This window comes from Apiospora kogelbergensis (assembly GCF_038363985.1).
Source record: "Apiospora kogelbergensis strain CBS 113332 chromosome Unknown utg000001l_segment0_segment0, whole genome shotgun sequence".
Taxonomy (NCBI): domain Eukaryota; kingdom Fungi; phylum Ascomycota; class Sordariomycetes; order Amphisphaeriales; family Apiosporaceae; genus Apiospora; species Apiospora kogelbergensis.
In genome coordinates, this window is record NW_027117418.1 from 4,940,933 (window position 1) to 4,953,011 (window position 12,079).

At 53.2% G+C, this 12,079-nt stretch overlaps 2 protein-coding genes across 2 annotated transcripts; both read left to right on the forward strand.

Annotated features, from left to right (window-relative positions):
- Nucleotides 1-3,779: 3,779 nt before the first annotated feature.
- Nucleotides 3,780-6,157, forward strand: PG998_001578 (uncharacterized protein; the record flags this gene model as incomplete). Its single annotated transcript, XM_066868396.1, has 7 exons — nt 3,780-3,845; nt 3,949-3,965; nt 4,065-4,137; nt 4,211-4,351; nt 4,420-5,334; nt 5,400-5,595; nt 5,652-6,157. Coding segments are annotated over 7 exons (1,914 nt in total), but the record flags the coding sequence as incomplete, so codon positions are not given.
- A 2,195-nt stretch (nt 6,158-8,352) lies between these two features.
- Nucleotides 8,353-10,114, forward strand: PG998_001579 (uncharacterized protein; the record flags this gene model as incomplete). Its single annotated transcript, XM_066868397.1, is given in 4 exon segments — nt 8,353-8,985; nt 9,092-9,699; nt 9,710-9,959; nt 9,983-10,114. The coding sequence occupies 4 exon segments, from the start codon at nt 8,353-8,355 to the stop codon at nt 10,112-10,114; spliced, it is 1,623 nt and encodes a 540-aa protein (XP_066736812.1).
- Nucleotides 10,115-12,079: the final 1,965 nt, after the last annotated feature.

Here is a 12,079-nt window from a genome sequence, read left to right on the forward strand (position 1 = left end):
TTGGCGGTTGATCTCCTCAGCCCAAGAACATCCGCATACTATTTGGCGCGTGACTAGCCACCCGGAAAGCTTCTTGTAGCCATTGTCCTAAAATCGTCCGTCGGAAGGCTTGCCAGCTAGACATCTCTGGCGTAGTTTAACAGTGCACCATACGCAGACGAATCAGGCAGTCAGTCCGCGCGAGTAAAAGACACGACCGTAACTGTTCGCAGGCTGTGTTCGTCCAATTTGCTAAGACGCTTCCTCGTCCACGACACGTTTCTGTACGCTTGGTGTGACTGTTAAGAATAGGAGTAGTGGCTTGAAAAGGAGACTTGCAGGCGACGATAGTTTCAGACGCGAAAAGAACGAAGACCAATAGACTACGGACACAGGAAATTCGTTTCTGGTAGGAAGGGCGGGAACGAACAAGCGCAGATGACTCGTCGCGTCTGGTTGGGTCCCTCCCATCTTTCAGCTCATAAAGTATCGACAGGCGCCTTCGCTGCTTCTGTGTTTTCAGCTGGTTCCAGACAATGAGCTTAATCCAGAAAGAAAGACCGGGGCCGGCAAGGCTGTTCCCTGGCGGAGTTTTTGCAGGACATGATTCAGCTTCTGGAGGTGAAGGGCATTTATTGGGGCGCAAAGGAAATCCAAGATGCACCGGTGCTTGTTTGGGTGGAATGCCGGGGAACGCTTCATCTCCCTTGCAGTGCGAAGGCTCCAATCCAATCACGCGTGCCTGGGCTAGCAGAAGCTGGATATTAGGGAAACAGCACTGGTCAACCCGAAGCGAGGACGGAGTGCAGCCAAAGAAGCCAGAGAGAGAAGGACAAAAAAAGCAAAGAAGAAAAAAGATCGGTCTCACACCGTCCTTTCTTTTGGTTGCTTATCGCGGTAAAGAGGCGTCGATCATTGCTTTTAGAGACGATCTAAGTGGCTTGACTCTGGTGCCAAGGATCGATCATGGCCTGCTAGCTCTTCCACCCCGAAGGAACCTGTCTTGCACTCGGAACCATCCACCTCGGAAAGCGGTTGACGAACCCGCCATATGAGCTGTCCTCGAGCGCGGCTTGATTGCAACAGATGACTACGCCATGTGCGGCGGACCGTAGTGAAGATAAGAGACATAGGGAGAGGTAGGGGTGTGTATGTGAGATGTGTGTGATGCGGATGGCTGGGAGGTCCCACGTTCAGTATAGGCTGTCAGATCGGGGGCCTCCTTTGACTGACGATCGCCGGGTAACTCCTCCGAACATCAGCTGCCTCGATGCCTGCCCCCTTCCCTTACCCCCCTGGCACCTCCATACATAGACAGATGCCCTGGACTTTGCGTATCTGGCCCGAGCGTCCCAAGTGTCATCTACGTAGTATGAGTTGAAACGGCGTATCGGCGCAAAAGAGTTCTTCGTCGTTGAATGAGTACACTGGCTAGCGAATGGGGATTTCGGAAATCAGTGGCAGAGCTCCAGCATCAACAATCGTGCACCACCCCCTTGACCGCTGTGCTGTCATGCCGGATTGGAGTCGTCGGCGTCGCGGCTGCAAGCTCTGTTGGCTAAATAGCTGTTGGAGTGGGTGGTCGGTTGTCCAACCTGGTTACAGGCAGAACCATGTCCACCCACCACCCATCCTGCCGGAGAAATAGGATTGTATTAAAAGATTTGAATTTGTTTTGGTCGTGACGACGTGGGAAAGGGACACAGGGCGCTCCTTGCCAACATACAAGCCATCTCAAGGTCCCAAGTCTGAGATGTTCGAGGTGCGAGGCAAGGTGGTCAAGGTCATAAGGCACACACATATCCCGATATCATTGATCACATTGTGCCTGACTACTTTGATCTAAATAAATAGTTTAACAGGAGAGGCTCACGCTTAAATTATTAAAACAAAGGGACTTTTCGAGAGCACCTTGATCTTGTCGTGTTAGCGGTACTTTATTCTTTGTCACCCTCCTGCCCGCTTCCCGTACCGCGCCGTCGATGTGGATGTGGTTGTGGATGTGGATGGCCATTGGCCATTGGCCATTACCCATAATCGGTTAACCTTCCTGTTCTGTGACTAACGAGTTGTAGAAAGAAGAAGGCACATCAACCATGGCTGCACGGCTCTTGGCTTGACATAAGACAAGACCCGTTCGCTAGTAATCACGAGTGCCTCCCAACGAAGTGGGCAGTGTCGTACCCACTGGCCGGGGGATATCTAATGATAGCCTCATCCGACACTACCAGATTCAGACCGTCGTCGACGAGGGAGCATGTCACTGGCATACTGGAGGTTAGAATGTGCACATGTCAGGATCGTCGTATAGTGGGTAGCATAGCAAGTCTACTTTTTTTTTCTCTTTCTCTTCCTGTTCTCCCTGGCTTTTACTTTTCGGGACAGAAGGGTCGGAATCTCTCCCCGCATCTGGGACACTGGGACACTCGGTCGCACTGCTACATACATACCTTGCTGCTTAATTATCCATCTCACCCGCCCTTCAATCCATAATCTAGTACATACCCAACACGCACAGCACAACATGCTGACAGCGGTCCTCCTCTCCGTTTCATTTGTTGATTGCAACCAAATAAGCCTGCCAGATAGGTTAGCGGGCTAGCTTATCTTGCCAGCCGACTCTCTGTACGTGCACCATCTCATGCCTCTGCAGCTCTGCTCTCTCACACAGTACATTGGCTGCGCACATCATCATGTATCTACTTGGCGTAACCTACGTCTTACTTACCTACCTTGGGTCTTGGTAGCGGAGGAAGTCTGCAAGTGCAGGGACAGGCATGGATGTCGGGCCTTGGATCATCTCTGGACGAGCCAGGTGCCAGGGTCTCCCACCACCACCCACCACTCACAACGGATGCATGCCGTCAGTGACCCTCCACTTGGGAGTCGGCTACAGAAGGAGAGTAGTGGGAGTCTAGTACGGTACAGTACAAGTACGGAGAGATCAGTGGGACGGCTTTTTTTTCTTCTCACTGCTCTCGCCCTTGTTGCTTGTCAAGACCCCCCAAGCCCAGCTGCCAGCGGGATTGTCGTTGTCAGTGTCAGTGGCTGTAGCTGTCTGTCTGTCTGTCTGTCTACATACATTTCTGCGTCCTGTCACCTGTGTTCTGGCAGTGTGTGCATTCCGCTTTTTGCTTTCCCGTCCGTTTCGTCCCTCGGCTCCTCAACTCTATTTCGTCCTAATTCCATCGAGAATTCAAAACTGCGACAGGACAGGGCACTATCACATCACGCTTGACAACTGTTGTTGCGGAGTCTAGAACTCATTCCGGCCATACAGATTAGAATCCGAGACTCTAGCTGCCAACCGTGAGCATAGACCCCCATTGCCCATTGGATATACCCGACAACCGCGCCCAAGGCGCCAAACGTCACTTTCGTCGAAACCAGTCTGGTCCTCCTCGCCCTCGTTCACGCCTCGACCTTGACCTCGATCCCTCAATTCTGAATCGCCAATTCAACCACGGCTCTTTGGTTGCTCCCGATAATTGCATCTTTGTGTCCATCGACACGGTCGCGCTTTGTCTCACAGGCTTCCATTGCACAGGGGCCACCTCACATCCTGCTGGACATAGTTTTCCTTGTTGCCAGCCGAGTCGGACTGTCCACGAGCGAGTCGACACAACCTCTGCTTGCGTCGCACAGCCTCTGGGGACGGATTGCGCCTTAGAGTGACACCATCGGCTGTCACTTTCACCAACTAGCCGTCGAGGAAGGGGTACGAGATTGGCTGCTGCTTCCTTCCTTCGGCAGGTCTTGGCTTCGCCGATTCAAATCGCAAAACAAACCGCCAAGTATAGGTTATTAGGATGCCCGAAGGCGACATGGCTGTCGCCCAGGGCAGCAGCAACAACTCGAGCGACTTCGTGAGTTTATTCCGCATAATGTCTCCTCTCCACTCTTTGCGCTTCTGCCGCATTCTGCCCGCCGACACACGTCGCTAATTCATGAGTTGTGCTGGTGGTTTAGGTTCGCAAGTTATACAAGTAAATAAGCCCTCTCTGTTGTATAGCTTTAGGCTCTTGCGTTATACCCTACGTTGCGATATGCCTCAAAGTGCCCGACTGACACACTTGCCTTTGCAGGATGCTCGAAGATCCGAATTATAGCGAGGTTGTAAGATGGGGTGATGGCGGTGATAGTTTTGTGGTCTTGGAGGTTCGTTGCTCGGCGCCCGGTCCTGGTCACAGTCTTCAATCTCGACGATTGGTACTGACCTTTGCTATTACAGAACGAGAAGTTCACCAAGACCATTCTGCCGAAACATTTCAAACACAGCAACTTTGCTAGCTTCGTCCGGCAGTTGAACAAATACGACTTCCACAAGGTCCGGCAGAGTGAGGAAAATGGTCAATCGCCTTACGGTAAAGAGGTATGTCAACCGCATTCGCCAAGTGGTACTGAGCAAAACGGGCAATGCTAATGTGACTTGACATGAAGGCTTGGGAATTCAAGCACCCAGCGTTTCGAGCAGATGCTAAAAACAACCTCGATAATATCCGGAGGAAAGCGCCAGCGCCTAGGAAGAACCAAGCGAATGATGACCAATTCTCTTCGAATACACAGATCGCGGCTCTCAGCGAAACACTGGCCGCTACTCAACAGCAAGTGCAGGCACTCCAGGACTCGTACTTTGAGATGGCGCATGCCAACAAGGTCTTCGTCGACGAGATTATGCATCTCCAGAAGATGATCAAGGCCCAGAATTCGGTCAATAACGAACTCGTGAACCATCTCGGCAAGTTAGATCACGAACGCAGGCACGCCCGTGCTAGTTCAAATCACTCCCACCAATACAATGGGAACAATATCATGTCGGATGGGACCGAAGAGCCCCCTGCCGAACTTCGTCGTGCCCGCGATGTCCTGAACAGTGTCTCAGGTGATCACATTCCAGAGAAGGACTTGAGGCAAATGTCGATCCAGTTCCAGCAGATCGGTGCATCTCCGGACTCGGCCTCGTCGTCGTCGATGATGGGCCCGCCCGGGTCTGCCGGTATGCAGAATAACTACATGCACGACCCCATGAATGATTTGAGGCATATGGTGTACCCAGTCGGGCAAACAATAGGCATTGACCCTTTTGCCGCCGAGCATATGGGCAATATTCCATACAACCGCCCACTCTCCCAGAATGCTATGGGTCCAGGAGGTCCTGGCCCAGGTCCAGTACCCGAGGCAGGCCCCGCTGCTATGCCGACGGCCAGCCCGCCTGTTGGTGGTGCGCCGGGCGCCCAATCCACTTCCCCATGGGGGCAGAAGAAGCCTCGTGTACTTCTGGTGGAGGATGACAAGATATGTTCTCGGATCGGGTCCAAGTTCCTTGCTCAGTATGATTGTGGTGTTGAAGTTGCGGTAAGTTCCTCTCACCCCGAGTACCACGCAACCACCCCTGTGCCACGTAACTAATGTCATCACAGCGTGATGGACTGGAGGCTGTAAACAAAGTCAACAGCAATCCCAGCTGGTTTGATCTCATCTTCATGGATATCGTCATGCCACATCTTGATGGTGTGTCTGCGACTGCCATGATTCGGGAAGTGTCGCCGAGGGTGCCTATTATTGCCATGACTTCGAATATCAACCAGCAAGACTTGGAGATGTACTTCCACTGGGGTAAGTTGGGCTTCTTACGGACCATTCCGCATGGATTGCTAACGCCCGAGGCATAGGTATGCGCGATGTGCTCGCTAAGCCCTTCACTAAGGAGGGTATGATTGGTAAACTGAAGAAGCATCTTCCCAGCTTTCTCCGCAACCCACCATCCGATTCGGTAATGGAACAGATGTATTCGAATGGCGGCGCTGGCCAGCCACCAACCCCCGGTCCTTATGCGAACCCTAACTTGAGTCTGCCCATGTCGGCCGCCTCGTCTGGCCCCATCGCAAAATTTGAGACAACGCCAGTGCAGTCACCAGCAACGAGTACGTCGTGGCATTCGCCAGCGCAACTCCCGCATGCTTCACCTAATATGGCGCAAGACCAAGGGTACTTGACGGCTGGTAGTGGAAACCCAATGGCCATGACACCGGGCGGTACCCAGAGGCCACAGCAGTTCGTTGGTGGTGGGATGATGCCAGCGATGAGTGGCCAGCAAATGGGCCCTATACCAGATGACGGCCCTCCAGAGAAACGTCAACGTCTCTATGGTCCTGGGCCACAGGGACCTTACGCGTAAAACACATCCTCTTCAACATCTAACTCCTGTATATATGTTATCCGATATCTACCTCCAACATGACTGTGGTTTGGGCCACACTTTGGGGCTCGGGGATCCGCCAGCGCGGCTTTTTGGTTGTCAATGATGAGCTGGTTATAACAGATTAACCGTCGTAATGGGGGCTGTCCATTAGATGATGAAATACCCCCGCGTTATTTTTCTTGGTATTTGGATAAGTCGGCAATCGCTGCAGCTGTATGAGTATGAGAAGCCTGAGGGCTTCTTTCAGTGCTTCCAATCCAGCACTCCGTGAGACCGGTCTTATCCGAGATGAATCATGACAATTCAGATAAGAACTATGACAGATGAACATCATGTGACAAACAAGAAACAAGAGAAACTCGGTTGAAGCGACAAATGCCCACACAAGGTTTGCCACGCTGCTTATAGCTTACCCAGTTGACCAATGAAGTGTTGCCTAATGGAGTTACTGATGCTATTGCAACAGAACAGGCACGGTGTAGCGAGGCTGCGAGCGACGATGATGGGTGTGCCAGTTGGTATTCCCTCAGGGCTGGCCGACAAGTGAATGGATAAAGCACCGAGCAAGTACTCCGACAAGGTTTAGCATTTCATGAAGGCAAAGACGAACTGTCGTTGTGGTCCTTTGTTGGAACATTGTGTCTCAAGCGCACGGGGACACATTGGTCGAAGCGAAGTAAAGAAGTCCACCAGAACATATCTCAAACGAAGGACGTTGGGTGAGAATAAGATAAGAAATTGGACTGGTAGAGCAGCAGAAGCAGGAGAGGGCAGAGGAACGGGAACGGTCAGAGTGGCCGGGAGCACCAACAAATCCGGGAATCCGCTTGCTTACATAGTTGCAGCGGCAGCCAGAACCATAGGCCAGGAAGACACTGTTGGGTGGGCGAGACCCAACCCGACGACGAGGTCGATGAAAGGCCAGACCAGCCAAGGACCAGCCTCCTACCTCCCAGATCCGTGCAACCGCATGCGCACTATCCTACCAGCACCACTAAGTATATTACTACCACCACAGCACCCCGGCCGTCATAATCTGTCAACTTGTTTCTTATCACGGACAACGACCAACTCGCATGCCGGTCGGTCAGACCAAACCACAGAGAAGCAAGTCCTGAAGCAATCGCTCCCAAGTTGCACGGTTCACTCTGCCTTTGTCCCAGATCTGCAGATCAGCAGAAGACTGCCGCGACGTAGGTACGGGGGATGCACAAGCATTTCGAGATGGGTAGGGGGTCAGGCCGTTTGAGGGGGGTCGGCTCAGCAATGGAAACGTCGAGAACGTCAGAAAGCCCATTCTGGACCTTTTCGTACCTGCATAAGGTCGCATGCTGGGAGTATGTAGGGTCCTCGGGCGCCCAGGCCATCCTTGTTACGACGATACATCAAAAGTACCTAGAAGCAGCACCGCCTTCTTCACTACATACATAGCACTACAACTACATATGGCACACGTGCTCACTTGGGTTCTTTGCCCATCACCACCACCACCAGACCGAACCTGGGAGGCCGGCATACGCTGGACTACTAGAATGACGTGCTAATGGGGCATAGCATGCAGAATCGGCTGTAACGAGTTAGGTGGTATACAGTGAGCCGTGCTGAATGGACGGATATGGTTCGACAGTGGGCAGTCCCATTCCTTCTAGGCGACATCTAGTGCCCGCTGGCATCCGATCTTTCTGTGGGCTCAAGGCCCAAGGGCTTGGTAAGGATAGGGAGGGAGGAGGGATGGAGAGGGAGGGCGAAAGCGAGAGAAACGTGTGATTGTTTATGACAGGTCCCGTGCTTGTACATAGTTCTCTCGTCCCCTGTCAACCCCGTGCAGTAGTCGCCCCCCAGCTTCTGCCACCGTGCCTCGCCCGCATCTCATCTCACCTGTCTGCGAGGCAAAGCAGGGGGAATAGGGTCACGGCCATGCGGGCGGTGGTGGTCTGGACCGTTGCTGGTTGTGGCACCCGGCATGGGTCCATGGCGGTCTGGACCGCGGTCGATATCCGCCCAGAGTCGGCATCAGCAGAGTCAGTAGAGTCAGTACACGCTTATCGATAGCCTGCTTTGTACAGGGGCGGGTAAACCCTGACTTTTTAGGGGCTTGACTCGGAATGACGTAAGCCACTCTTCCAAGTATCACCAATTACGCTAACGCCATCTTCATTTGCACGTCGAACATGGCCACCGCCTCTGGAAGTGTCAAAATCGCACCGTCGGGCATTCCCGGCGCCGGCCGCGGGCTCTTTGCCTGCCGGGCGTTCAAGCCGGGCGACGTCGTGGCCAGCGTCGACCGCCCCTACGTCGCGGAACTCGAGGTGGAACGGATGGAAGACACGTGCGCCTGGTGCTTCCAGCGCGGCGAGACGGACCCCGACGCGCGCGCCAAGGCCGCCCTGATGGGCATGCCCGCGGGTTTCATCGATCCCAAGGCCTGCGCGGGGTGCCACCGCGTTGCCTACTGCTCCAAGACGTGCCAGAGCCGCGCCTGGAAGCGCGAGCACAAGTACGAGTGCGCCGTCATCGCCCCGCCCCGCCCGGAGCTCCCCCATAGCGTCCGCGCCGCCATCAAGCTGCTCGGCCGCCTCAAGGCCGCCGACCCGTCCGGCCCCGAGCACAAGAGGATGCTCGACCTCCTGATGGAGTTTCGCCCCGCCGGCACCGGAAGCCGCCTCGAGGCCTTCAAGGACCTCGACAAGCAGAAGTTCGACGACTACAACATGCTCGCCTGGGCTGCCTGGTCGTACTGCGGCAAACCAGGCAACTACGGCGCTCTCGATACCAAGGCCGGCGCGACCGCCTTCGTGTTCAATGTGCGTCCACTTAGTTTCTATGCTTTTGGCCCCCAAAAATGCCGTGGTAGGCGGTTAATATTCCGAACGGACGATGAACTGACCGAGGAAACCACCCTTCCAACAGATGATGTGCAACGCCTTCACTTTGGCGTCGCCCGTAGATGGTGTCAAGTTTGGCATCGGGTTTGACAACACCATCTGTGCTGCGAACCATTCCTGCGATCCCAACGTCGTCATGACCTTCCTGCAGCCCAAGGTCGAGCTTCGAGCACTTCGGCCCATAAAGAGCGGAGAGGAGATCTTCGTCAAGTACGTCGACGTCACGAACCCCATCGGCGTCCGGCAGGCCGAGTTGAAAGAGACGTATTTCTTCGACTGCAAGTGTTCTAAATGCTCCAAAGGGACCAAGTCTGCGGAAGACAGATTCGCTCAAGACCCCGAGGAACTCCCCGCCCGATATCATGCCATTGCAGACACGCTTATCAAGAAGCACGACGCACAGCTCTCTCACTTCTTGGCGTCTCCTCCAGATGATGCCACCACGGCTCAGAAGCGGGTCGCCGCCATGGAGGCAGAGGCTTTCGTTATCAGTGGCACAACTCTGGGCGGTGGTGATTCTGTGCAGAGCGACGAGGAGACGATCAGGAACGCCCTCAAGATGTGTCTCGACTCGGGCATGTGGAGCCACGCCCGACAGCCAGTGCCTCAACTGTGCCGGCAGCTCTTCCAGATGTACATCGAGACCGGGAGCCCCCTACCGCGCCTTCCGCATCGGACTCAAGGCGTACTTCGAGATCCTGCCCAAGGTCTCGCCCCAAGAGTTCTATCCGGACCGGCTCATCGACACCTGGGGCCTCGCGACGGTCGCCAACATCCTCTGCGGGCCCGCGTTCACTGAGATCTACGGCGAGCTGCAGGCCAGTGGCGTCGACCTGCGCGTCGTGTTCATTGGCTTGCTCTTCGACGTCTACGACCAGCTCCCCGCATGTACGGTCTCGCCTCCCCCTTCGGCAAGGTCATCGAGAACACGTTCAAGCAGATCGTCGCGGGTATGGGACTGAGCGAGGCCGACCTACGCGAACGCATCAAGCAGACATGGCCGTCGCTGGAGACGGCAGCGAGAAGCATTGACTTACTCAAGGACTGAGGAGGAAAATCGGTTGGGATAGAGAATCAAGAGACAGGATAATGTCACGGGACTCGACGATTTTAAACAAAATTTCGGTGTCAAACTACAAATCTAGAGATTTACTTAGAGTTAGGGGCAGCGCAAGTATTCCCATGCTACCTACGTGCTCTAAAAGCCCCATAAGGTAGAGATTGGATCGGTGCCTTGATTCCCAAACGTCAAGAGACCCCATGTTAAAAACCCTGGCTAACAACGCAACGTAGTATTATTATATGTGCCTCCATTGCAGCACTTGAAGGTCGGATTCACAATCCGAGTTAGCAATGCGAGCAGCATTTTCATCGCTATAAGCTAAACATCTTCACCTCTTGCCGCATTATGACGACACTGGCGACACTCCAGTGCTTGGCTGCTCCGATCTGGTCTCTAATAGATCTTAGCGAGGGGTACGGCTACGTTTACGCTCATAACTAGCTGCCCTTCGACGACGTCAGCCCCCTTTCCCTCCATTATCGACGCCAGTCACCAGTCGTCATCAGTTGGCAACCACCTCTTACAGACCGCAGACCCTTTGCAGCTTGTACATAATAAATACCGGAAGAGTACTTTATTTCGAAAATTAGGTGCCTCCTTCCTTTCGTGTATTATCTTTTTGAATTTCGAGTCATGCTATCAACATTCCCGGCCCTTCACCTACTAATACTACAGATGAGGCATTCTCGTTCACCACTGGCTGAGCCTTGACGCATGGCAGATGTAACAAACTAGGTCACTCTCAGAAAATACGACGAATTGTTCGTGAGGCGCACTTCAGTCAGCGCTGCTATGAAAGCCAAATTTCTCTATGATGATACAACGGCAGCCACCAACGAAGCCCATCTACTGTCATACAACTCAGCCATATGGCTGAGTGAGGAAGAGATAAGCCTATAGGTCCCGGTTCTTGAAGACTTCCTCCGCTTGCTTCAAATGGTCATATGCCAATGTTGGGGTATGACATAAGTCGCCCCTCTAGGATACATGTTGGACACAGAACACTGCCGCGGATATGGCCTTCGATCGATTCCAACGTTGCCGGGCACAGAAGGAATGATGCCGATAAAAAGGAAAACGCCAAGGGGGCACACTTTACGGGTATAGATCGGTTGATCAAGGTTTTTCTTTCATAGAGATATAATAAGTGGTTATCAGAACAAGAGTACTCTCCGATTGAATATACTGCTTGACTAGGATGTGACTATATTTGTTAGATATTGACACTGTGGGAGCTTAGTTATTTTATTTTGTTATAGACGTCTCTCGAGTATTTGATTTCCCTTCTCTTTTTGGACAGAGTCCAAGGTTGGGGAGGCCAAGGATTCCACATGGGAAATCCTGGGACGGAGTTCTAAGAATAGCTTGCCACATGGGGGCTATAGACCAGGGCTTTGTTATATGTTATATGAATACATATAGTAACAATAGTAAGAATATGTGAATACCAACCATACCCCGTACTTATCTAGTCTCTCGGTAATGAAATTACCAGAACAAAGTTTCTTACACGTGCAGCACAAGGAAGAATGGTCTACCGGCAGGGCTTTCGGACCCCTACAGTTATCCCTCGACTAGGGGCGCGGTTAGACATCCCAAGCCTGTACGTTTGCTCTTGAAATAGGAACTCGGGAGAAGCTGAGGCATGGTGTGGAGCGTACACGGCCCTGCTGCGCGACATTTTCTATTTGCTTCTAGAAATGCAAGATCAGATGGTACCATACAATGGGATTTCTTGGTTCCCGCCAGCCAGTTGGGCGTCTGTACAAGGGCATCTGAAAGGCTCACCGAGCTCAAGGATTTCCTCCTTCAAGCATGTTCTTTCCGAATCGGTGTGCCGGGGGGTAAAACACGACTTTCGGGTACACACACCAGCAACGATGATGGAGCGGCTAATTAGAGGAGGGCAGGCTCCTTTGTCGTGTGCTTGCTGCAGCTGCCCGACAGTAG